Raw genomic sequence first — 24,212 nt, 5'->3', positions numbered from 1 at the left:
AAGTTTGGCATGGATTTTTCCTACCCACGGATTAACAAAGTCATCCCGCCAGAGGCACTGAAAGAGGTAATGGTCGGGAAGCCTATGCCAGCTGGACAGCCAATAGCCAAAGACTCGCTTCCAGATGACAGTCTCCAATGATGCAATCTTTAACTCCAGATGTATGGCTGCATTGCTCACACACATGGGGAGTTTCAGGAGGCGACGGAGAAACTGATTCTGCAATGTCCCCAGCGATGTTAAATTGGACCCTGGGGCCCAGAGCGGGGCAGCATAACAGAGGGTGGAAACCACTTTTGCGTGGTACACCTTCAATGCAGAAGGGATGTGGGAGGCTCTGTCGACCGCAAAAAATTGGAGTAGAGTGTAAAGTATTGTTTTCCCTTTGTTTAGTAAATACTGTATCTGTGGCTTCCAGCTTAGGTTGTAGTGAAAAAAGACTCCCAGGTATTTAAATTTGAAAACCTGTTCTAATTGGACTCCATCTAACTTCCAGCTGTAAGTTTTCCGAGACCTGCTAAAGACCAGTACTTTAGATTTTCCATGATTAATTGTCAGATGGTTGAGTTTGCAATAAGCCGCAAAAATCTTTAGAGCTCTGCATAAACCGACTCTAGAGTAGGAAAGGATCGCTGCATCGTCAGCATATAGAAGCAGAGGGCAGCGAAAATCAGCTAGGCGGGGGGCATGAATGTTGGCTTGAGACTCACTCAGAAAGAGCTTCATGTCGCTAATAAACAAGTTGAAGAGGAGTGGGGCCAAAATGCAGCCTTGGTGCACTCCTCTATTTATTGGGACCTCATTGGATAGGTTTCCCGCCGGTGTGAGTCTCACTCTAGCCAACGACCCGTGGTGTAATTGGGTTATAAGCCATAACAGCCTTCTATCTATGCCCCATCTCTCTAATTTTTTCCATAGACAGTTTCTTGGGATACTGTCGAAGGCGGCCTTTAAGTCTATGAAAGCGACACATAGGCGCCCCCGACTCGGGGCAGAATATTTTCTGGCAAGATGATACATAATTACCATGTGGTCAGTGGTCGAATAATTGTTCCTAAAGCCCGCTTGCTCATGGCCAATCAAATTTGAGTCGTATGCCCAATGGGACAGCTTAGACAGCAAAAATTTTGCATAGATTTTCCCGATGATAGACAAAAGGCTGATGTTCCGATAGTTCTCTGGGTCAGCAGGGGGACCCTTTTTGTGGACTGGTATGATCACGGCCTCCTTCCATGACCTAGGGATAAGCCCCGTAGAATTAATTGCATCAAAGGCTTTGGCCAGAATTTCAGCCCACCACCTCGGTTGCGCAACAATAGCCTCAGCGGGGACTAGATCCGGCCCAGGGGCTTTGCCCGTTTTCAGATCTAGTATCAAGTCCATTATCAGTTCTGGGTCGGTCGAGGGCCACAAAGGTAGATGGTCGGCTCGGAATTCTATGGGTGAGTTGGATTCCTCTGCCAAAGAGAAATATTTACTCAAGAATTGTTCCCATGTGGGCGCAGGGATAATCGCCAGTGGGTACTTCCTTCCTCTTTTGTTTATCAGAGCCCAAAATTCCTGTGGTCTGCGGGATCTAGAGGCCGCAATCAAGGCTCGCCAATGCTTTTGGTACCACTCGCGTTTGGCCAGCTTTAAAGTCTGTTTGTATGCTCTTTTGGCTTGTAAATAGGAGGGTGGTAGAGCCTGGGCATTAGAGTTTTTGTATTCATTATAGATAGAATGAAGAAGGGATCTTGCTTGTTTGCAAGAGGTGTTAAACCAAGGGGCCCCAGTACTGCAATGCGCCACTTTCGCCTTTTGAGGAGGTGATGTAAAAAAAGTGGTGAGGTTTGTTATAAGAAGGTTAAAAAGTTTCAAAACCGAGTTGAAATCTTGTAAATCAGTAGTTATTTGAGGTAGATAGGCAATGATTTCCCTATGAAAAAAATCCTGGTATTTTTGGGCCACAGCCTCCGACCATTTGATCCCTCTTATTTTGGTCGATGATGAGGTTTCCAGAAGGACTGAGTGTTTATAGTCCTTCTGGCACCGGAACAATGACAAAGTGGTCACTATTGGAAGGTGATCACTGAAATGTTGGTTTTCAACTTGGAAGGAAAGAACATTAACGGCCAAATTTGCGGAGACCAAGAAGTAATCGATAACACTGTTAGATGCTAGTCCCAGGTGGGTGAACTCCCCCGGTATGTCGGGGAGGAAGGTGCCGTTCAAGAAGACTAAATTCAGGCGAATGGCCATTTGGTAAAGGGTCACGCCTGCTTTGTTTACTCTGTTGTCCTTTGAAGTTCTAATTCTGGCATGTTCCAAGTCAAAGTTGTCCAAGCATGGGGGAGTCCACCATTTGGACTTGGTTAGTAGGTCCCAATTTGTGGCAATACGAGCATTAAAGTCTCCCCCAATTAAGGAGTACGAGTTAGGGCATTTGGTATGACATGACAATAGGTGATTTTCAAATGATTCCCATCTCCAGCCAAGATCAGGTGCAGAGCCTTCAGGGGGGAGATAGACATTAGTAATTAGTAATGAGGACTTCCCTTCTGCGATCAGTCCAGATAGAGCAAAAGGCGGGGAAGCCCGTACCAGAGTGAATTTGGCGTGAAGTTGGAGTGAGATCCCAATCAAAAGACCCCCTTTGGGGCGACCACCTTTCAGGGAAGGGGAGGCCGGAAGTGTTAGAAGATCGAAGCCGTCTATGGTAATCTCTTCCTCATCCCATGTTTCTTGGAATAGAATGATATTAAATGAATTTATGTATTTCCTGAATTCGGGATCTGATTTTTTGGTTCTCCAACCAGCAATGTTCCAGCTAAGTATTGATAATGTCAGATCCTTGTGCTGTCCCGGTAATTGTCACTTTGAGTTGTTTAATAGGTTCTTGGAGGTAGAAGGAGGACCCATGAAGAAATCAGTAATTTTAGTTTGTGCGGATAAGGACTTCTTCTGTGTTGATCGAATCCATGATTTGGTAACATTAACAGGCAGGGAGGGCTTTGCTGGGGAGGAAGAATTAGGCAAAGTTGGTGAGGTTGGATGCTGTTCAATGAGGTGAGTAGTAGTAGGTCTTTGATGGGCAATACTAGTAGATCCGTCAGAGTTGTCAGTCTTAACCAGGGTAGCGCTAAGAGGTGTTCCAGCCATCACTTGTAGTTGCTGCGCAGATGGAGAAGAATTATCACGCAGATGTATAGAAGGACGTGAACGTGGGGATGGTGCATGCATAATCATTTCCTGGTGATCTTCAGACAGGGTAGATTCTAGCTCTGGCATTGAAGCAAAAGATTCATCAACTTCCATATTTTGATTGGACATAAGGTCTGAGACGGGAGTGTTGAGTTTATCGACTTCCTCCACGGTAGAATGGTGCTGTTGGTCAACAGGTGACTGCTGATTCAGATCAGTAGGGGGTAACAAAGTAGCAGGTTGAAAGCTTGTCAAGGCATTTGATGGAGACGCCTTGTGGGACGTGGAGCGCCTGCTCTCCTCTCTCGTCGGCATAGAGGGGCCCCCTTGCGATAGGAGTCTTTGTTTGAGTAGGTCCAATCTGTCGAGAATAGCCTGCTGTTCTTCTGAAGGGAGTTTTCCATAAGAGGAGATAAGATTTCTCTCTTCAGGGATATTCCAATCTCGGCTTGCAATTGGATCATTCCTCAGCGTAACTAGGTGGGCACTTGGGATCGCAGGTGGAACAGGGGGTACCCGGCTAGGTGTTTTTTCCTTTATTATAGGAGCAGAAGGAGGTAACGAGCATTCATTGCCGGTTAAGATGTTGGCAAAAAGAGGTTTGACACTCGTGTCCTTAAAGACTCTTGTTGTTACAATCTCCCAGGCTGCCAGCCGGTCTTTTTGTCTTGCAAGAAGATGTGGGATCCTTGCAGACTGGAAGGAGAGCATAAATTTCCTTGGCCAGGGCGTGCCATTTAGGGGTACTACAGATATAAGATCTATCTGGAAAAAAGGGATGTTTAGCAAATCACGTAGGTACCCTTTAGCCATCCTCAGGTTATTCCACCTAAGTCTGGGGGCGTCACGGGAAAAAATGGATAGACATATTTTATTAGGTTGAAAAATCAAGGATTGCTTGTTCCTTTGGGGCTGTGGCAGCCTGCTTCTAGAACCCTTAAGGTGAGATTTCTGGTCATGTTGTCTCTTTAAGGCACTTACAAGCTGCACAGGAGATTGATGCAAATTAGATAGCTCAGTTGAGGAAGATGGATGAGTCAGAAGGGCTTGTGAAAGTTTATTCAAAGATGAAGAAATCCTTTCCAATTTCTTGAAAATGAAGCTTAAAGTCCTGATTACTAGTTGTATTTGATCAGGTACTGATTCATGGGCAGTTTGCCCTGGTGCGTCCTGTTTTAGTGACGGCGAAGGTGTAATTAAGGTATCAGGGAGGAGGGCTTCCCTATGGCTTCCATCCCCTCCTGGATCAACTGGCTTTTCCAGCTCCCCTTGATCATACAGAGGCCAAAAGCGGTTGTATGTTTCGACAGCAGAAACAATTACTTGCTCTGTTTGGCTGTTATTGTTAGTAGGTGGTGAGGGAGATTCAAGCTTTGACTGCTTTACTCTTGGAGGTGAACAACCATTCTCAGCAGATCTTGGTCGCTTGCCATGACCCATTTGTCGCTGACTCACTGACTACGGAGTTAAAAGTAGAGATAAACGGTGATAAAAAGAGAACTTATCTTTTGTGGACACAACTCCTCTGCTACTCCTCCTCCGCTGCTCAGCATAACCCGGTCTTCAAGGCGGCGTTTCTAATCAGCAGCAGGCTTTCTCAGCAGAAGGTTTGAGTATCCTTGTTAATATGTATATTGGCCACGACTGGCCAACAGAAGAGATAAAACGGTTAAAAACTTCTAACAGAGGTAAAATAATTAAAAGTCTAATAAAAACAGCTATAAAAACGGCTATAAAAGGCTGTAAAAGGCTATAAAAGGTTTGTAATCCAGGAGGGTTCACGGAGGTGAAGTTGTTACAGCCGCCATCTTGGTCTCCAATACCATCTGTTTGATTGATTGGTTAAATTCTGCCATGCTGATTTTTCTGCGATATTGAAGCTCTTTGTGTTGATTGAACCTCCAAAGTTGTCAAATGCATTAGTGACAGCAGAATCAAGATGTTGATAGACAAATACCTCAATGCTTATTGATACAATTACCCCCCCACTAGAGGCCTAGTGGGTAGATCCAACCCAATATTTGTGTGTTAATAATGTCTACAGCTTCAAAAGCTCTATTAGAGGCTCTTTCCTTCAACTATACAATCTCGCAGGAAGTGCAGAGAAAGTGGAACTTGGGTTTTCAAACCAAAATGCTGAGTAAAACAGAATGTTGTGAACACTGGCCCAACTGAATGCAAAAGTGCATTATAATTTGTATGTCTGAATTACATAAATGTGCAGAATTTTATTATTACCAAACATGGTTACACTGACACAAATTCAGGCACACTCCAGTTTAATATTCCTGTAACTACTTGATAAGAATTTTGTATGTGTGAATTCATGTGGGAAGAGTGTTGGGGTGAAATAGCAAATGTGTGTATTGGGAAACTGGGACCTTAATTCATAAAGCAAATAACACCAAGCAAGCTTTGTCCTTCAGCAGAATACACTTAAGATACAGTGTACACAAAGCTACAGTAATACACAAAAGCTACAGAGCTTTTCTCTAGTGTAAGATTTGTTTACAGTCTCTGTAGCATACGCAAGCAGGACCAAAAATGCAGGAGGAATCAGATGCCACACATTTTGAAGTAGGTGAAGGCCCCACTGCCTGTATTCGTTTGTTTGTGGTGTGTGCCTTTCTTTGTGATTTCAAATATGAAAGTTATCAGGCACTTCTTCTTATCAGGGCTGCTGATGTCAGATGCTTTCGTAGCCTTCTCCGACCTGGTGGTGTTCCATAATTTTTCCTAGTGCTCTAGGTCAGATATTTAGTTTCACATTATGAAAAGGAACAAGCAGGAACCTTTCCCCTAAACAGTGTCTTGGTACCTGCTCTCTCAACCCCCCCCCCCCATCTGCTCAGCATAGGATTGAATTAAATAGATATGCAAAAAGTTGAGTTGCACTCTGTCTCCTTCTGTGTGTGATATATACAGATGCAGTTTATATTTAGTCAGCATGAGTTGCTTATTCCTCCTGTTTAATAGGAATACCCTCTCAAACTGTTATGAGATGTTTTCTTATAAGAAAATTCAGCCACATAGCAGGAATCACATAAACTATTGTTAACTGAACCACCAGTTAATTTTAACTGAACCACTGTTTCAAGCCAATTAAGTACGTGAATATGTATATCAAGGATTAAATTATTTGCAGATAAAATAAAATAATAAAAGGGGGAATCTAGGAAGGACTGTCCTACAGTTTATTTAAAAGGTCAATCAACTTCCAAATGCAGCCCAACAGAACCCCCTTTCACAGTGAATATTCTGCAGAAAAAAATTAAAACAGAAGCATATCTTAAGAGGCAAAGGTAGGATAATCACGGTAATATGCTACCTTTCGAGAGGATCTCATTCTTTTGTGATTTAATCTCTGCTAGCAATTTGTATGTATATGCTACAATCACATTTAGCCATGGAAGAGAGCCAGCATTTGGTACATGGTTTTTTTAAATGTGTTTTTAAGTTTTCTGTTTGTGTGAATGATTTCAGATGCCAGATCATCACCTGTGTTACCTTGTTAACGTACTTCATCTTTGTCTCTCTCTCTCTCTCTCTCTCTCTCTCTCTCTCTCTCTCTCACACACACACACACACACACACACACACACACACACACAAAAGGAGAGAGAGAGAAAGATGAGAAGGGAAAAAATAATAATGATGTTGGGATTGAAGAAATTTAGAAAGGACTTAAGAAAAGGAGGTGAAGTGGACAAAAGGACAGTACAAAAGGGTGTTTCAGCATATAAGATCATATAGCGATAAAGTGGGCGTAGCGCCTTTGGTCCTGAGGGAAGCAGAGTACAGGGATGGCAATTGGCTGAAGAAACAGAAGGCATTAATGGGGTAATGGGGCCCTTTGGATGTCCAGCAGTCCTTTGTTGGGCTCAAATTGTCGTTTTTGTGTGTGTGTTGAATATATGCTATATGGTGATTTGTGAACCTAATAGGTATCCAAAGCCATTTGCACATGGCGAAATGTTTTTATCATGGTAATTTTATCAATGTAATTGTTAGACCCTGATGATGACCAACCCATAGCCTATTTGTCTGAAAAAGTAACCACTACGAAACAAGGTTTGCCTCCCTGCATGCGAACAGTAGTTGCGGCTGCCACTCTGACTAAAAGAGAACTGACACGTTCACCTTTGGACAAGAAACCATGTGCGTCACTCCTCAGGCTGTGCCAGCATTGTTGGACATGAAAGGAACTTATTTTTCTATCCCAAGCAGAGATGATGAAGTGCTTAGCAGCTGACTTATACTACTCATACACCCGCAGTTGCAGCTTCGAGTTACTGCGGCTCTTAACCCGGTTACGCTACCACCTATGGGAGAGGATGGGCCTCCAACACCTGACTGCATATATTCCAGCAGGCCTGATTTGAAGAATGAAGCCAACCCCAGGCAGTATCAGATTCGACAGCTACGACTGATCTACACAGCCTCACGCTTCTCCTCACCGCATCAGCTCGGCGCCCACCAGACTACCGCCCTGCTGGTGCCACCCCTGGAAGCTGGCATCTCTACGCACGGCAGAAGAATCCAGCGTGGGCTAAAAGAGGACATTTTCTTTTCTTTCCCTTTGAATATATAGCTTTGTATATAGCTTTGTGGGAGGTACCCCAGGTGTTAGAAGAAGGAAGTATTAGGAAATAGATATATCCCTGTGCCCAAATGATGCAGGTAGGACTGTGGGGGGACATGGTTTTAGCTGGGATGGTAGTCTTCTGATTTCTGGCCATCACCGCGCCCCACCACTTAAGGTAACCCAGCGGCTAATGAGAGAATGAGGTGCCCGCAACACGCAGAAATGGAAGCCTATTCTGCAAAACCGAACCAGTTGCATGGTCTGCACCTCTCACACTCTGTGACCTGCAGATGCTTTGGGAGGAGTACCCCTCCTCCCTGTGCCTTGGAATGAGTCCTCAGTTATGGCCCCGATTTTGGCTTCCGCCAGACTTTGGGCTGCGTTAAATTTGACAGAAGGAGCCTGTGGCTTTAACATCCTTGACCATGGTGTAGCTATTCGGCACCTGGCAACAGAAAGAGAGAAAGTAGCCCATGCTCCTGTCCCAAGCAGGAAGGGATGGGACATGTCTTGGTTGACTGAGTGGCTTCCAAACCTTGGGTGGCTTAGAGGACTTGTAAAGATGTTAATGGACTAATCTTGCTTCTTTTCTGCTCCCGAACACCCTGCTTAACGCAATGCCTGCAAAATATGATGCATAAAATGATGTTACGAATGATTCAGCCCCAGATTACAGCACTGACACGAGCAAACCGGCCAGTACCTTGGGACGAGCCGAAAGGCTGTCCAAAAGAAGAGTAGGGAATGAAGGTATGGGTTTCCAAAACCCAAAAACTGACTGTGCAGGCAGTTTTAAACTGCACCAAAATCCCTATTTTTCCTTAGCTAAAATGCATAAACTCAAGCCGTTGAGTAAATCCATAACAAGAACAAAGCTCTCTCCCTTATCAGTCCGTGGTGGCAATGAGTGACCTTGCCAAGTTCCAGTACAGCAGGGATGATGCATGTGTGCCTTATCTTATGTGCTGACCACAAAGACGCGCAGACCCACACCTGGGAATAACGCCAGAGTGTGTTCTCGGAAATGGTAATCTCTGCCCACCAGATAAAAGTAGGAAGAGGAAGATCCTTTTATGGTCAAAAGTACAGGAAGGAAGATCCTTTTATGGTTGAGAGTACCAGAGCAGGAACATATGTGATGTCAACCTGCGTACATAGGCCGACGTGGATGGGCTATTAGAGGAAGAGTGAGAGGGTGCCTGGAGGATATATAAACTGCATGAAACCTGTCATTTCTTTGGACTTGCTGGGGACTAATCACGCAAGTGCCTTCTCCTATCTGGAGAGCAAAATAAACTCTTTCTTTGAACCAACTCGGTGTCGTTTTGACTTCCTTCCTCCTGTCCAGGAGCAACGCAGACCCAATTGGTGAACTACAAAAAGGCTACAGTTACATACACTTCAGGTTACATACACTTCAGGTTACAGACTCCGCTAACCCAGAAATAGTGCTTCAGGTTACGAACTTTGCTTCAGGATGAGAACAGAAATTGTGCTCTGGCGGCGCAGCAGCAGTAGGAGGCCCCATTAGCTAAAGTGGTGCTTCAGGTTAAGAACAGTTTCAGGTTAAGTAGAGACCTCTGGAAAGAATTAAGTAGTTAACCTGAGGTACCACTGTACTACAATGGCAACAGAAACTGAGGAGGAGGAAACTGGCAGGCAGTGGCATCCCCATGTCATAAGTGTGAAGGCAGACAGGAAGGCCCTGGCACAGGGCAGATTGCCGTTTTATCAGTTTTAATTGCACAGCCTGAATTTGGCTCATCAACCCTTATGCCGCAGCTCTCACTGGCCAAATGGACCCTTTCTCCACAGTCTATCTCAACACCTGAATGTTTTAGAACGAATGGCTTTGGACAGGGAAGCAACTAAGAAAATGAGAGATTGCAAAGGACTAGAAGGATCAATTCTCTTTTATCTTTATATCATTTTGCTGTTCCTTCCTTTCCTTGGTACAGCCTATTCAGGAGAAGCTATCTGCTTCTCCAATATGGAGGTAAGATGGTAGTGAAGGCAGCAGAAAGAATATGGGAAATAACGGCTTCAACATTTTACAACTGGGATAAATCATTACAACTGGGATAAATATTCAGATATATGATTGAGGGAAGGGGGTTATTTCTTTGTAATCCAATAGCTGAGGGTTTTGTGGGGGGAACAAACCAGTGTATTGCAGTGGGGAAGATAGTGGCAAGGTGGATGTGATTTAAACATATCAATGGATGGTGGGTGTGATTAAAACACATCAATGGAGCCACTCCACTGATCCTGCTTGTTTGTTTATACCATGCTGACCTCACTTCCAACTTGCCTTTCCCCCTCTACCTCCCGTTGAGCAGCAGTACCCCCTCACACTCTGACACTGCTGTCACCCATCATTGTGCAATGCAGTGTCATGTAAGAAAATGTGTTCTGCAGTTGCTGTGCCTCCTTAATGGCTTGGGAAACACCCACACCTCCAACTAAGCTGGCGTGGTTTTGACATGGGGTGACACACCCCACTAAGGTGACATCCACCCTGGATTGTGGAAACTCTCACTATGTGGGCAGTGATAACTTCAATCAATGATGCTATCAGGGTGACAAGAATGGAGCGACTTCTTAATGAATACCACACAAAAATTGCAACATGTATGATTGATTTCCCATAACTACTTACTTGAATATTTTCTGTATATATTTCTGCAGCTTCCATTATTCTAGCATCATTATTTTAGTAAAAGGAACTAGTCACTTTGAGGAATTTTGTCAAAAAGCAGGATGTGAATCTAAATAAATTAAATAAGATTAAGAAGCATACTGTGACCTAATTTTTACTGTATCTTTTGCTCCATAAGATGTACCTGACCATAAGAGGCACCTAGTTTTTAGAGGAGGAAAAAAAGAAGAAAAATATTATGCACAGAGCGTGTAAGTGGATCTCGATTTTCTTGCTTTAACACAAGCAAAGCAAGAGCTGCTTACATGGCTTCTGTTTCACTTTGTGCAGCTCTCACTTTGCTTCCCCTTCCCTTCAAAGGCATCCCTCAGCTCTTGACTGCAGCCACAGTCAAGGCATCCCTGTTCCATTCCAGTGCTTTTGCTCCATTAAACCCACAGACATTTCCCCTTACTTTTTAGGAGTAAAAAAGTGCTTGTTATGGAGCAAAAAATATGGTATTTCCATGGCACAATCTATGTCCATGGCACCATGCAAATGACCATAATACTGTGAGGCATCATCAAGAATATCTACCTCCCAGCTCTATAATTACACACCCAGTGATTTTCAGATCTAAAGCTTGGCCTTTGTTCATAGGGCCATACATCTGTTCAGAAACAAATGCCCCCAAAATTCTTGAATCCTGATCAGCCTACTCTGGTATTCATAACTGAGGCTATGGAAGAAAGAAATCAGCTAAGATGGGAACTTGAGTCTTTCAGGAGCTAAAAGATAAAGAAGATATTGTGTGTGTGTGTGTGTGTTTATGTATATTTGTGTGTGTGTGTGTGTGTGTGTGTGTGTAAAAGCCTGGTTGCTCCAGTCACTCTGGGCAGCTTAGAACATAAAAAAACACAGCAACACATCATCAATTAAAAACTTCCTGGTGCAGGATTGCCTTCAGATGTCTTCAGAACGTTGTGTAGTTGTTTATCTATTTGACATCTGATAAGAGGGTGTTCAACGGGGGGCGGGGGGCGGTGCTACTGCGGGGCGGGCACCAGACCCAGCTTTATAGCTGAGTTGGCTGTTTTCGTTAGATCAGTCACTTTTTTCACCAATTCCAGCTGTATTTTTGTTTTCTCTACTTTTCTTGCTATAGGTTTAAAAGGATTTGCATTATAGGGCTCAAATCTTGGAGCCCCCTTTTATAAACATAAAAGAAGTGCCACTGTTTTAATACAGGTGATTTATATACATTACTCTTTCACATGTAATATTATTTCATGTTTAGTTAAACACTCGCCTTCCTGTTATACTCTTCCATTCTGCCTCTACTAGTGCAAGTTCCCCAAAAAGGGGCATTCTGGGTGTATTGCAGGATAGGGCAGAAAAGCACTTGTACGTCTTCAAAAACGTAGGACCTTCTGCACACACAGCTGAGCTACTGAGCTAGGGACCCTTCCAAATAATTCATAAACAATCCAGCACAATTCTGTGTATATCACCTTAGCTTTAATAACATAAGTATTAATGTTTCCTATTACAGACACCTTCTCATAAACACTGCAACTGTTTTATATGGACTAGTTAACTTTGTAATGCTTATCAAATCGTTCTGAAAGAGCTCTTAATATATTTCCTGGCCTTTTTTGGTGTTTATCCCGAAGATTTTCAAGTGCAGTCTTCGCCTGTTGAAAGAAAACCAGAGGAATACATTGTGTTAGAGGAATAGATTGCAAAATAGGTATTCACAGTTATTAATATCTGTGAGGAAAAAGCTAAAGGGATCAGAACCAGAGGCAACCCATTTATTCCAGCTATAGAAGCACAATATGTGACTTCTTTCTGGGATACGCAACTGACTTTGTATACTCAGGTATGTTGCATGAGAGTCCTTGTCTCTCAACCCTCAAAAGTGGTTTCTTCAACATGGAGGGTTGGGCCAGAGCAGCCAGGGTGAGGAACCCACACTAGGAAACTGCTCATCTCTCAGTGAATCCAGCCCACTCTCTTTATGTTTACCAAGAGCACTGTATGAGAATGGCAGAGAAACAATCAAACATATGTGCCTTGGGCTGCTTTGTACACAGTAGGTACCTTGCATGGTTGTCACAATGTAGGATAAAAGGAGCGAACCTCAGGACAACCAAGGCATAACCCCTTGCAGAAAGAAATTTCTTATCTGCCCCTTTAAACAGGCAATCAAAACCTGAAACTTGATGCAGCAAGAAAACAAGCAGAAAGTGCTTGGAGAAGGATCAGGCATACTAAACAAAGTTCCAACCCTGTTCCCATCAGCCACCAGGACCCTACATGCTCCTCCCCTTAGCCCCCTCCCTTTGGGAGTCATCTTCCCAAGTCTTCCTTTGCTTGGACTCTGTCTTGTGTGGCGTGGGCTCTGTTTCGCATGTGTGGGCAGTTTGGGAAGGGGGCAAGAGTGCAGTTGATCAGTGGCCCCAAAGAAGCTCAGCTCAACAACTTTTTATGCGATTGACCAAAATTTTCATAAGGTGCAATTAGAATAAGATCTATTATTTGTTTATTGATATAAACCTCCAGAATGTATTTTGTATACTCAACCCTAACATAGTGGGAAGAAGAAGTCCCATTGCATGAGCAGATCTCTCTTTGTACCATATAGTTTTTCTCATTTAATTAGTCTCAACAAGTTAAGGAGAGGGAAATTTGAGTGTTGGGCATAATGGACAAAGGTATATATAATGAACCCTATATCAGGTCATATAGAATGAAGAAATCAATATGTACAATACAGTTTAGGGCTGAAAGAGAGAGAAACCAAGAGGAAAATAAATATTCTGCTTATTATATTATATTATATTATATTATATTATATTATATTATATTATTATTAGAACATCACAAACTCAATACTCTATGACAGTCAATGAAGAAATTAGTTGGAAGATAAAAAAATGAAGCAGACATATTTTGAACACACCAATAAATCAGGAAAATTGTTAGTGTGGCAATTGAAAAAAAGTGAACAAAGAAATTTTATAAGCAAAATTAATATAATGGGAAAATTACAGAGAAGATGAAGGAAATAAGAGAAGCATTTGTGAAATGTTTCTCAAAACTGTATAAGAAAGGAAAGGAAAGGAGTTTTAAAATAGAGGAATATATACTGTAAAAAATAGTAATCTGCCAAAAATAAAAGAGGAACAATTTGTGGCCTTAAATACTCAAATAACAGCTCAAGAAGTTTTAGATGCAATAAATTGGACAAAAAGTGGTAAGTCTCCAGGACCAGATGGATTAACGGCAAAATATTATGAAAAGTTAAGTGAACCATTAGTAAATCCATTGAAAAATTTGATGAATGAGATCTTAATGACAGGTGAAATCCCTGGAACATGGAAAGAAGCTTATATAACATTGATCCCCAAAACAAGATTCGGATTTAATGCAAATAAACAATTACAGGCCTATTTCATTATTAAATAATGGTTATAAATTATTTGCAAACATATTAGCGAATAGGATGAAAAAAAATCTTAGGTGAATATATACATCAACATCAGGCAGGGTTTTTTTCCAGGCAGACAAATGAAAGAGAATATAATATTTTGAATGTGATAGAATACCTGGAGGTAAAAAATGAAAAAAAAGCAGCAATGATGTTTATAGGTGCCGAAAAAGCTTTTGACAATGTTTCCACTGTATTTTAATACTTTGTTGGAAGCTGCCCAGAGTGGCCGGGGAAACCCAGCCAGATGGGCGGGATATAAAATTATTATTATTATTATTATTATTATTATTATTATTATTATTATTATTTATTATTATTATTATTTCCTGGGACTTCATGAAAAAAATACTTGAAGAAATTAATTGTGGATATAAATTTTTAAAAGGGTTACAAGCAATATATTCAGAACAAACTGCAAAATTAAGTGTAAATCAGGTGATAACGAATTAATGTAAAATACAAAAAGGAACTATAGGCAAGGATGTCCGTTGTCACCGCTATTGTTCATCCCGGTCCTGGAAGTACCGTATTTTTCGCACCATAGGACGCACCGGACAATAGGACGCACCTTGTTTTAGAGGGGGGAGAACAAGGGAAAAAAATTCTTCCGCTCTCTGACCAGTGCCCCTTCAGCAAAGCGGCAGGAAGCGCTGCGCAGAGAGAGGGAGAATTTTCCCCCTCTTGTTTTCCCGCTCTAAAACAAGGTGCCATTTAAGGTGCGTTCAGGTGGCTACCTTGGAAGCCTGGAGAGCTAGAGGGGTCAGTGCGCACCGACCCCTCTCGCTCTCCTGGCTTCAGGTTCCTTTCGACCTGCTCTTTGGGGCTGGCGGGGGGAAGCCCACCACCAGCCCCAAAGAGCAGGTCTGGGAGCAGTGGAAAGGCGCAGCGGAGAGGCTGCTGCCATAGTCACGCGTCACTTCTCCAGCTGGGAGAGGGTCGCGAGGGGCTGCTTTAGTCCCGCGCGCGCTCTCCCGGCTGGAGAGGTGACGCACGGCTATTGAGGCTCCTGCCATAGCCGCGCGTCACCTCTCCAGCCGGGAGAGGGTCGCGAGGGGCTGCTTTAGTCCCACGCGCGCTCTCCTGGCTGGAGAGGTGATGCGCGGCTATGGAGGCTCCTGCCATAGCCGCGCGTCACCTCTCCAGGCAGGAGAGGGTCGCGAGGGGCTGCTTTAGCTCTGCGCGCGCTCTCCCGGCTGGAGAGGTGACGCGAGGCTATTGAGGCTCCTGCCAGAGCCGCGCGTCACCTCTCTAGCCGGGAGAGGGTCGCGAGGGGCTGCTTTAGCTCCGCGCGCGCTCTCCCGGCTGGAGAGGTGACGCGCGGCTATGGAGGCTCCTGCCATAGCCGCGCGTCACCTCTCCAGCCGGGAGAGGGTCGCGAGGGGCTGCTTTAGCTCCGCGCGCGCGCTCCGGGCTGGAGAGGTGACGCGCGGTTATGGAGGCTCCTGCCATAGCCGCGCGTCGCCTCTCCAGCCGGGAGAGGGTCGCGGGGGGCTGCTTTAGCTCCGCGCGCGCTCTCCCGGCTGGAGAGGTGACGCGCGGCTATGGAGGCTCCTGCCAGAGCCGCGCGTCGCCTCTCCAGCCGGGAGAGGGTCGCGAGGGGCTGTTTTAGCGCCGCACGCGCTCTCCCGGCTGGAGAGGTGACGGTGCGGTTATGGAGGCTCCTGCCAGAGCCGTGCGTCGCCTCTCCAGCCGAGAGAGGGTCGCGGGGGGCTGCTTTAGCTCCGCACGGGCTCTCCCGGCTGGAGAGGTGACGCGCGGTTATAGAGGCTCCTGCCAGAGCCGCGCGTCACCTCTCCAGCCGGGAGAGGGTCGTGAGGGGCTGCTTTAGCTCCGCGCGCGCTCTCCGGGCTGGAGAGGTGACGCGCGGCTATGGAGGCTCCTGCCATAGCCGCGCGTCACCTCTCCAGCCGGGAGAGGGTCGCGAGGGGCTGCTTTAGCTCCGCGCGCGCTCTCCGGGCTGGAGAGGTGACGCGCGGTTATTGAGGCTCCTGCCATAGCCGCGCGTCGCCTCTCCAGCCAGGAGAGGGTCGCGGGGGGGCTGCTTTAGCTCCGCGCGCGCTCTCCCGGCTGGAGAGGTGACGCGCGGCTATGGAGGCTCCTGCCTGAGCCGCGCATCACCTCTCCAACCGGGAGAGGGTCGCGGGGCTATGGTGTCTTCGCTCCATAGGACGCACACACATTTCCCCTTCATTTTTGAAGGGGAAAAAGTGCGTCCTATAGAGCGAAAAATACGGTACGTGCAAGAAATATAAGCATGGACAAAGAGATTAAAGGGATAAAAACGGGCGGAGGGATGAATTTAAGCTGAAAGCCTTTGCTGGTGATTTAGTAATCACAGTAGAAGATCCAAAAAATTCTCTTCCTAGAGTAATAGAGAAAATTCAAGAATTTGGGGAAGTGGCAGGATTCAAATTAAATAGAAATAAAACTAAATTATTAGTTAAAAATTTAAAAGAGGAAGAGAAAAAAGATTTGGTGCAAAGTATTGAGATAGAAATCCATAAAAAAGTAAAATATTTAGGGATATGATTAACTACAAGAAATATAAACATGTATAAAGACAATTATGAAAAAGTATGGTCTGAGATAAAAAGGAATTTAGAAATATGGAGTAGAATGAACCTTTCCCTACTAGGAAGAATTGCAGCGGTAAAAATGAATGTGTTGCCAAAAATGCTCTTTCTCTTCCAGACAGTCCCAGTAATGGTTAAGGATGATTGCCTCAAAAGATGGCAAAAAGATATCTCTAAGTTGACTTCTGGTTGGTTGCCCGGTTATGGCGGAGGGGAGTTCTTTTGGCTGAAAGAGCCCCGGTGCATTGAAGGCTGGGGAGACCGTGAGTGTTGCGGTACCCCGAAAAAAACCTCAGATTGAGCATTCTGAGGATCTGGTATTTCTGCGGGTGCCCAGAACGACTCCCCCCGCTCCCCGGTAAGCTCTTGTAAAGAGCCCCGAGAGCAAGCGGGGTTGGAGACGTGGGCACTTTGGAATCAACTCGCTTTCTTCATTGCACGAAGCTCCGAGTCCGGCATTCGTGAGTGGCCAATTTCTCAAAATAAATTTGGAAAATCTTCAGTAAAAGGACTTAAAATTTGGACATTTAATTTGACAGGAAGGGACTTAAACACGGAGGTTGGTCCCTTTCCGCTGGAATAAAAGTGAAAACAGCTACCGCTGCCCGAAGCCGTGAGCTGAATAAGACTTTTAGAAAAAACCAAACTGGAAATGGAGTTGTTAGATACTAAAGTTAAAAATTTATCTAAAATGTATAATCTGCTGTTGGAGTGGCATACGAAGGATGAACAAGTTAAATCTGTTATGATTGATTGGGCAAGAGATGTTGGACACAATATAATGTTAGAAGATTGGGAATGGTCGTGGAAGAAAGGGGTTAAGTTTACTGCATGTACTGTATTAAAAGAAAACGTCATGAAAATGATGTATAGATGGTACTTAACCCGGGTAAAATTGGCAAAGATCTGCCACACGAATGACAATATATGTTGGAAATGTAGAGAAAAAGGTCATTTTTTTCACATGTGGTGGACGTTACCCAAGGTGAAAGACTTCTGGGAAAAGATTTATAATGAATTGAAAAAAAATGTTGAAAAATACATTTATTAAGAAACCAGAGGCCTTTCTACTTGGAATAATAGGATTGGAATTACCCAAAAAAGATGTTAGATTATTTTTGTATGCAACCACAGCGGCAAGATTGTTATTAGCCAAAAAATGGAAATCCCAAGAAATCGCAACGATGGAAGAATGGCAGGTGAAGATGCTGGATTTTTGGGAGCTAGCTGACCTGACTGGAAGAATCTGCGGCCAGAAAGAAGAGGATCACCAAGAAGATTGGAAGAAATTTAAGGATTATTTATTTAATTTAATTTAATTTAATTTAATTTAATTTAACTACTAGTCACTTGAAAGTACCAAATAGAGCTAGGATTAAAATAAGATTGAATTGTAACTAATTTGGATTTGGAATATTAAGACATGAAAGAAAATAGTTAATTGACATGACAGAATTAATTTTAGTAGAAAAATGATATTGGAGAGCTGCTATAAGGTGATACAATGAAATTCAGATAGGAGGGATCCGAGGAAGTCAATTAACAATTAAAGATAAATTGGGTTTCACAAGTAATATGTGGTTTAATTTTTTTGTTTTGCTTTTTTAGTATTTTAATGTGCTTTTCTTTTGTGTGTTTTTTCTCTTTTCTATGTTATATTTGTTATAATTGTGGAAAATGTAATTTAAAAAATTGGGGGGGGAGTTTATCTGGGGGGCAAAAGGCCAAGGATTAAACATAAGATACTTACAGATATAAAAGAAAGAGGAGGCTTTGCCCTCCCAGATTTTAAACTGTATTATGAGGCTGCATGTTTGGTCTGGATTAGGGACTGGATAAAACTGGAAAGGGAAGAAGCATTAGATTTGGAAGGTCATGATAACAGATATGGATGGCATGCATTCTTATGGTATGGGAAAGGGAAAGTACATAAAGGATTTTACAATCACATAATTAGAAGATTATTAATGAGAGTGTGGGAGAGGTAGAAAGATTTAATAGAACAAAAAACACCTTGGTGGTTATCACCAATTGAAGCTTTGTTACTCAAACTGCTTGGCAAAAGGGGAAAGTGGCCCACATATAGAGACCTACTGAGAGACCAAGAAGGAAAATGGAAATTAAAAGATTATGAGGAAATTAAAGATCATGTGCAGAGTTGGTTGCATTACAGACAAAGGGTTTAGCTATACAATCTCTAGATTCCAAAAGGAGGTTATAGAAGAAGTGAAGTTATTGAAGAAAGCATGTAGTATTCTGCTAGAATGGGAAACGAAAGATGAGGAGGTTAAATCAGTCATGATTAAATGGGCACAAGACATAGGACAAAATATACAATTTGAGGATTGGGAAAAGCTGTGGAAGGTAGATTTGAAATTTACAGATTGTTCTCTTTTGAAAAAAAATTATATGAACATAATGTATAGATGGTATATTACACCAGAAAAAATGGCAAAAATGTATAAAACTGGGTCAAATACATGTTGGAAATGTAAAGAAAAAGAAGGTACTTTGTATCATATGTGGTGGGAATGTAGATAAGTTTTTTAAAAAATTGGGAGGTGATATACAATGAATTGAAAAAGTGTTCAAAATGACATTTGTAAAAAAAACCAGAAGCATTTTTGTTAGGGATTTTAGGACAACACCTGCCAAGAAAAACAAAGAACTTATTTATGTATGCTAAAACAGCGGCAAGAGTCTTGTTAGCACAAGGATGGAAGAATGAGGAAATCCCAATGAAAGAACAATGGCAAGAAAAACTGATGAGCTATGCGGAGTTAGCAAAGTTAACACATAAACTGCGTGAGAAGGACAACCGTGATTTCAAGGAAGAATGGGAACTATTTACAAAACTATTCAAAAAGACAACAAATGGATTTGGACTCCTTGGCAGGTTTTGAATAAACATCCACAAATTTAGTAGTAGAACATATGACAGAAAAGGTGATGATATGTACAACTTTACAACATGCAGAGAATCATATGTATGAACAAATCAGAGAGGGGAGCTGAAGGTCTCCAGAGGGCGGGAGAGGGAGGGAGGGGAGAAATGTAATTGGTTATATTTGATTTATAATTTGATTTGTTAAATATGCTTAATAAAAATATTTTTTTTAAAGAAAAAAGAAATATTCTCCTTTTAAACTTCCAAGTTTAGAGTTAACTTACTCTTTGAGCCAGCTCTACAGCTGTTATATTTGGATCATATGGGATGGGTTCTCCAATAAATGTCCTCAATTTCACTGGAAACCCTCCGTAAATGAGAACGAACGTACTTCGAGTTTTGTCATACAGCCATTTTGTCAGCCCTGTGTATGAAATGGAAGAAGATTCTGAAGTAAAGTGACACCATATCAAATTTGAAATTAGTTGACATTCTCAGTGTTTAGCAATTGCAATAAATAGGAAGAGAGGAAAAGTTAAATAATATGAGTGCTTGGGAAAAGAGATACAAGATATTCAGTCAGCTCTTCTCAGCTCTTTGCAATCAGTCATAAGCTATGTACAATAGACCAGTGTTTCCCAACCTTTTTTGGGCAAAGGCACACTTGTTTCATGAAAAAAATCTCGAGGCACACCACCATTAGAAAATGTTTAAAAAATTAACTCTGTGCCTATATTGACTATATATAAAGTAACTCTCTTTAATAGGCATCAAATAAACACAAAGAAAGTACCGTATTTTTCGCCCCATAGGACGCACTTTTTCCCCTCCAAAAATAAAGGGGAAATGTGTGTGCGTCCTATGGGGCGAATGCAGGCTTTCTCTGAAGCCTGGAGAGCAAGAGGCATCGGTGCGCACCGACCCCTCTCGCTCTCCAGGCTTCAGGAAGCTGTCCGCAAGCCTTGCGCGCCCGGCAGGAGCTCCCGCCCAGCGCGCAAGGCTTGGGGCGGCAGCCTGTTGCCCGAAGCACAGGGAGCCCTCCGGAGGGCTCCCCGTGCTTCGGGCAAGTGTCTGCAAGCCTTGCGCGCCCGGCAGGAGCTCCCGCCAGGCGCGCAAGGCTTGGGGCGGCAGCCTGTTGCCCGAAGCACAGGGAGCCCTCCGGAGGGTGCCCCGTGCTTCGGGCGAGTGTCTGCAAGCCTTGCACGCCCGGCAGGAGCTCCCGCCAAGCGCGCGAGGCTTGGGGTGGCAGCCTGTTGCCCGAAGCACAGGGAGCCCTCCGGAGGGCTCCCCGTGCTTCGGGCGAGTGTTTGCAAGCCTTGCGCCCGGCAGGAGCTCCTGCCAGGCGCGCGAGGCTTGGGGCAGCAGCCTGTTGCCCGAAGCACGCGGAGCCCTCCGGAGGGTGCCCCGTGCTTCGGCGAGTGTCTGCAAGCCTTGCGCGCCCGGCAGGAGCTCCCGCCAGGCGCGCGAGGCTTGGGGTGGCATCTGTTGCCCGAAGCACACGGAGGCCTCCGGAGGGTGCCCCATGCTTCGGGCGAGTGTCTGCAACCCTGCGCACCCGGCAGGAGCTCCTGCCAGGCGCGCAAGGCTTGGGGCGGCAGCCTGTTGCCCGAAGCACAGGGAGCCCTCCGGAGGGCTCCCCGTGCTTCGGGCGAGTGTCTGCAAGCCTTGCGCGCCCGGCAGGAGCTCCCGCCAGGCGCGCAAGGCTTGGGGCGGCAGCCTGTTGCCCGAAGCACGCGGAGCCCTCCGGAGGGTGCCCCGTGCTTCGGCGAGTGTCTGCAAGCCTTGCGCGCCCGGCAGGAGCTCCCGCCAGGCGCGCGAGGCTTGGGGTGGCATCTGTTGCCCGAAGCACACGGAGGCCTCCGGAGGGTGCCCCGTGCTTCGGGCGAGTGTCTGCAACCCTGCACACCCGGCAGGAGCTCCTGCCAGGCGCGCAAGGCTTGGGGCGGCAGCCTGTTGCCCGAAGCACAGGGAGCCCTCCGGAGGGCTCCCCGTGCTTCGGGCGAGTGTCTGCAAGCCTTGCGCGCCCGGCAGGAGCTCCCGCTGGGCGCGCGAGGCTTGGGGCGGCAGCCTGTTGCGCGAAGCACGCGGAGCCCTCCGAAGGGCGCCCCGTGCTCCGCGCTGCCAGCTGCCGCCTGCAAGCCTTGCGCTCCCGGGGGGAGATCCCCCGGTGCGCAAGACTTGCCAACACCAGCGCCGAGCGGCGATGGGATTTGGGAGGGAGCTCGCTCGCCGCCCCGCGCGTGCTCGCCGCCGCCACCCCGCCGCTCGCCGCCGGACTCGCCCGCCTCCCTCCCACGGCACACCAGGCAACGTCTCGCGGCACACTAGTGTGCCGCGGAACACCGGTTGGGAAACACTGCAATAGACTGCAGAATATGGTATGTTTCCTGTTCAGTTCCCCTCCATGTTAGGGTTGCTCCCACATTTATCGATTATAGCTTTCTGTTAAATCTAATAGAAAACTAAGCAAGGGCATGTTCACTGAGTACTGAGGCAGGCAGCACAACATTGCAGATAAATGTACATGGAATAAAATCTATTAGTGAGTAGTAAATAGATATTCTTTTTAAAAGATCATTCTATATTATTAAAATGTATATTGCCTGAGATCTCTTGATCAACCAAGGTATTTAACTTACTTGTCTTTCCAATGGTCCTGTATGCTTCACAACTGTTTTGTGTAAAAATAGGGATGATGGGCTAAAAAAAAAAAGATGAAACAAACATGAAAAGAAAGGTGAGGAGTGGATAATTATTTTGTCCCAACCATCCTGCCTTTATTTTTGTTATGGACTACGAAGAATGCTTCACATCTGGGATTATAATGAGAAGCAACTCATAAATGATAATGTATTTGGCTTTATTTATTTATTTTAATTACTTTTTTGATTTACAAAAGAAAATTAAATAAAACTTTAACTTTAACATTCAACCTTTTCTATCTTCTTATTTACCCAGTGCAATTTCGCGCCCCGACTTCCCTCCTTCCCTGCTTTGGTTTTCCCAGTTTACATCCATTCCTGCAGATTCTTAATTACATTTTATATACATCATGTTAGCCCTGCTACAGTTTTTAAACTTCTACAGTTATTTCGTATATACACAACAAATTTACTCCACTCCTCCTCAAACTTTGTCACTTTTTGGTCTCGAATTTTATAACTCATTTTTGCCAATTCAGTATACTCGAATAATTTCGTCTGCCACTCCATTAGGGTTGGTAACTCCAGGGATTTCCAATTTTGGGCCACAAGAATCCTTGCGGCAGTCGTGGCATACAATAATAATTTGCAGTCTCCTTTTCTCACTTCATCTCCTATTATCCCTAATAAAAAAGCCTCTGGTTTCTTCGGGAATGTATATTTGAAAATAATAATAATCATTTCAATGTATATCATATCCCAAACCTTTTTCATTTTTTCGCATGTCCACCACATGTCAAAAAATTCTCCATCCTTTAATGTACACTTCCAGCAGGCTCTATCTTGCATTTTATACATTTTTGCCAATTTACTCGGGGTTATATACCACCGATAGGGACGTGGGTGGCGCTGTGGGTAAAACCTCAGTGCCTAGGACTTGCCGATCGTATGGTCAGCGCTTCGAATCCCCGCGGCGGGGTGAGCTCCCGTCATTCGGTCCCAGCTCCTGCCCACCTAGCAGTTCGAAAGCACTCTTAAGTGCAAGTAGATAAATAGGGAGCGCTTTATAGCGGGAAGGTAAACGGCGTTTCCGTGTGCTGCCCTGGTGCTGGTTCGCCAGCTGCAGCTTCATCACACTGGCCATGTGACCCAGAAGTGTCTTCGGACAGCGCCGGCTCACGGCCTCTAGAGCGAAATGAGCGCACAACCCTAGAGTCGGATACCACTGGCCCATGCGGGCAGGGGTACCTTTACCTTTACCTTTATATACCACCGATACATCATTTTACTTGGGTTTTCTTTTAGAGTGGAACACGCTGTGAATCTCATACCTTCATTCCATAGTCTTACCCATTTGTCGTAGTCAATGTTATAACCGAAATCTACTGCTCATTTTATCATTACTTCTTTTATTAGTTCATCTTTGGTATCCCATTCCAATAAATGTTCATACATTTTAGATAGGAGTTTTGTTCTGCCTTCTAAAATTTCAATTTGGTATCTTGATTTCCCCCGGCTAAATCCCAATTTCTTATCCTCTTTTAATAAACCATTCACCTGGTGATTTTGTATCCATCCCATAAAAGCACTTTTTATATTGTCATATGGTTTTAGCTTCCACCCGTTCTCAGCTTTCACTAAAATATCTTCATAGGTTAGTCTCTTCCCTTCCATATTTAACTTTTTTATTGTCAGTACATCTATCGGGGATAGCAACCAAGGTGTAGTTCTTTCTACTAAATTTTTATTCTTGTCCCATACCTCATACAGGACACCTCTAAATATATGGTTTGTAAATCCTTTATGTATTTTCACGTTATTATACCATAAGTAGGAGTGCCACCCATATCTATTATTGTGCCCTTCTAGATCCAGTAAATCGGTGTTTTTCATTTGACCCCCAAATAGGATATTTGCCATCCTCAACTTTTTTGGATGCTGGCTCAAGGATGTCAACATATTACGTCTTATCGAGGATATTCGTAAAGGCAATGCAAATTGCACAAAGATCACTCACCACTTTCGCCTCCAAAGCTGCCTGAGCAAAACCTGTGCGTTTCTCCCACATTATGCCGTAATCATGACTAAACAGTGCTTCTCTACCTCCACCAGGTGCAATGCCCAGTAAATGGCCTTTCTTCATTATTTCCACAATTTCAGCTTTATTGTAAAATTTCAACCCGCTCACATAAAAAACCATCTGCAGCC

At 44.3% G+C, this 24,212-nt stretch overlaps 1 protein-coding gene and 1 long non-coding RNA gene across 3 annotated transcripts in view; one reads left to right on the top strand and one right to left on the bottom strand.

The window, feature by feature from the left end:
- Window positions 1-24,212, bottom strand: part of LOC309373411 (DGAT1/2-independent enzyme synthesizing storage lipids-like) — a 48,663-nt gene that overhangs the window by 19,156 nt on the left and 5,295 nt on the right. The window contains exons 4-7 of one of the 2 annotated variants that reach the window (XM_081917612.1): window positions 24,022-24,212; window positions 22,002-22,062; window positions 19,647-19,786; window positions 11,903-12,100 (exon numbers count right to left, since the gene is read on the bottom strand). In XM_081917612.1, coding sequence (XP_081773738.1) covers window positions 11,996-12,100; window positions 19,647-19,786; window positions 22,002-22,062; window positions 24,022-24,212 — 497 coding nt within the window. In that variant the 3' untranslated portion in view covers window positions 11,903-11,995. Of the gene's footprint in view, window positions 1-11,902; window positions 12,101-19,646; window positions 19,787-22,001; window positions 22,063-24,021 lie in introns of those variants that run through there. The other variant, XM_081917613.1, reaches the window with a different exon arrangement.
- Window positions 12,107-24,212, top strand: part of LOC309373451 — a 44,019-nt gene continuing 31,913 nt past the window's right edge. The window contains exon 1 of the long non-coding RNA XR_014170040.1: window positions 12,107-12,505. This is a non-coding gene — a long non-coding RNA (uncharacterized lncRNA). The remainder of the gene's footprint in view (window positions 12,506-24,212) is intronic.

The sequence above is a fragment of the Podarcis melisellensis genome, assembly GCF_964234715.1.
Source record: "Podarcis melisellensis genome assembly, chromosome: 7".
NCBI lineage: Eukaryota > Metazoa > Chordata > Lepidosauria > Squamata > Lacertidae > Podarcis > Podarcis melisellensis.
The sequence above is the reverse complement of the archived record's forward strand: the minus strand, read 5'-3'. Positions and strand labels throughout refer to the sequence as shown.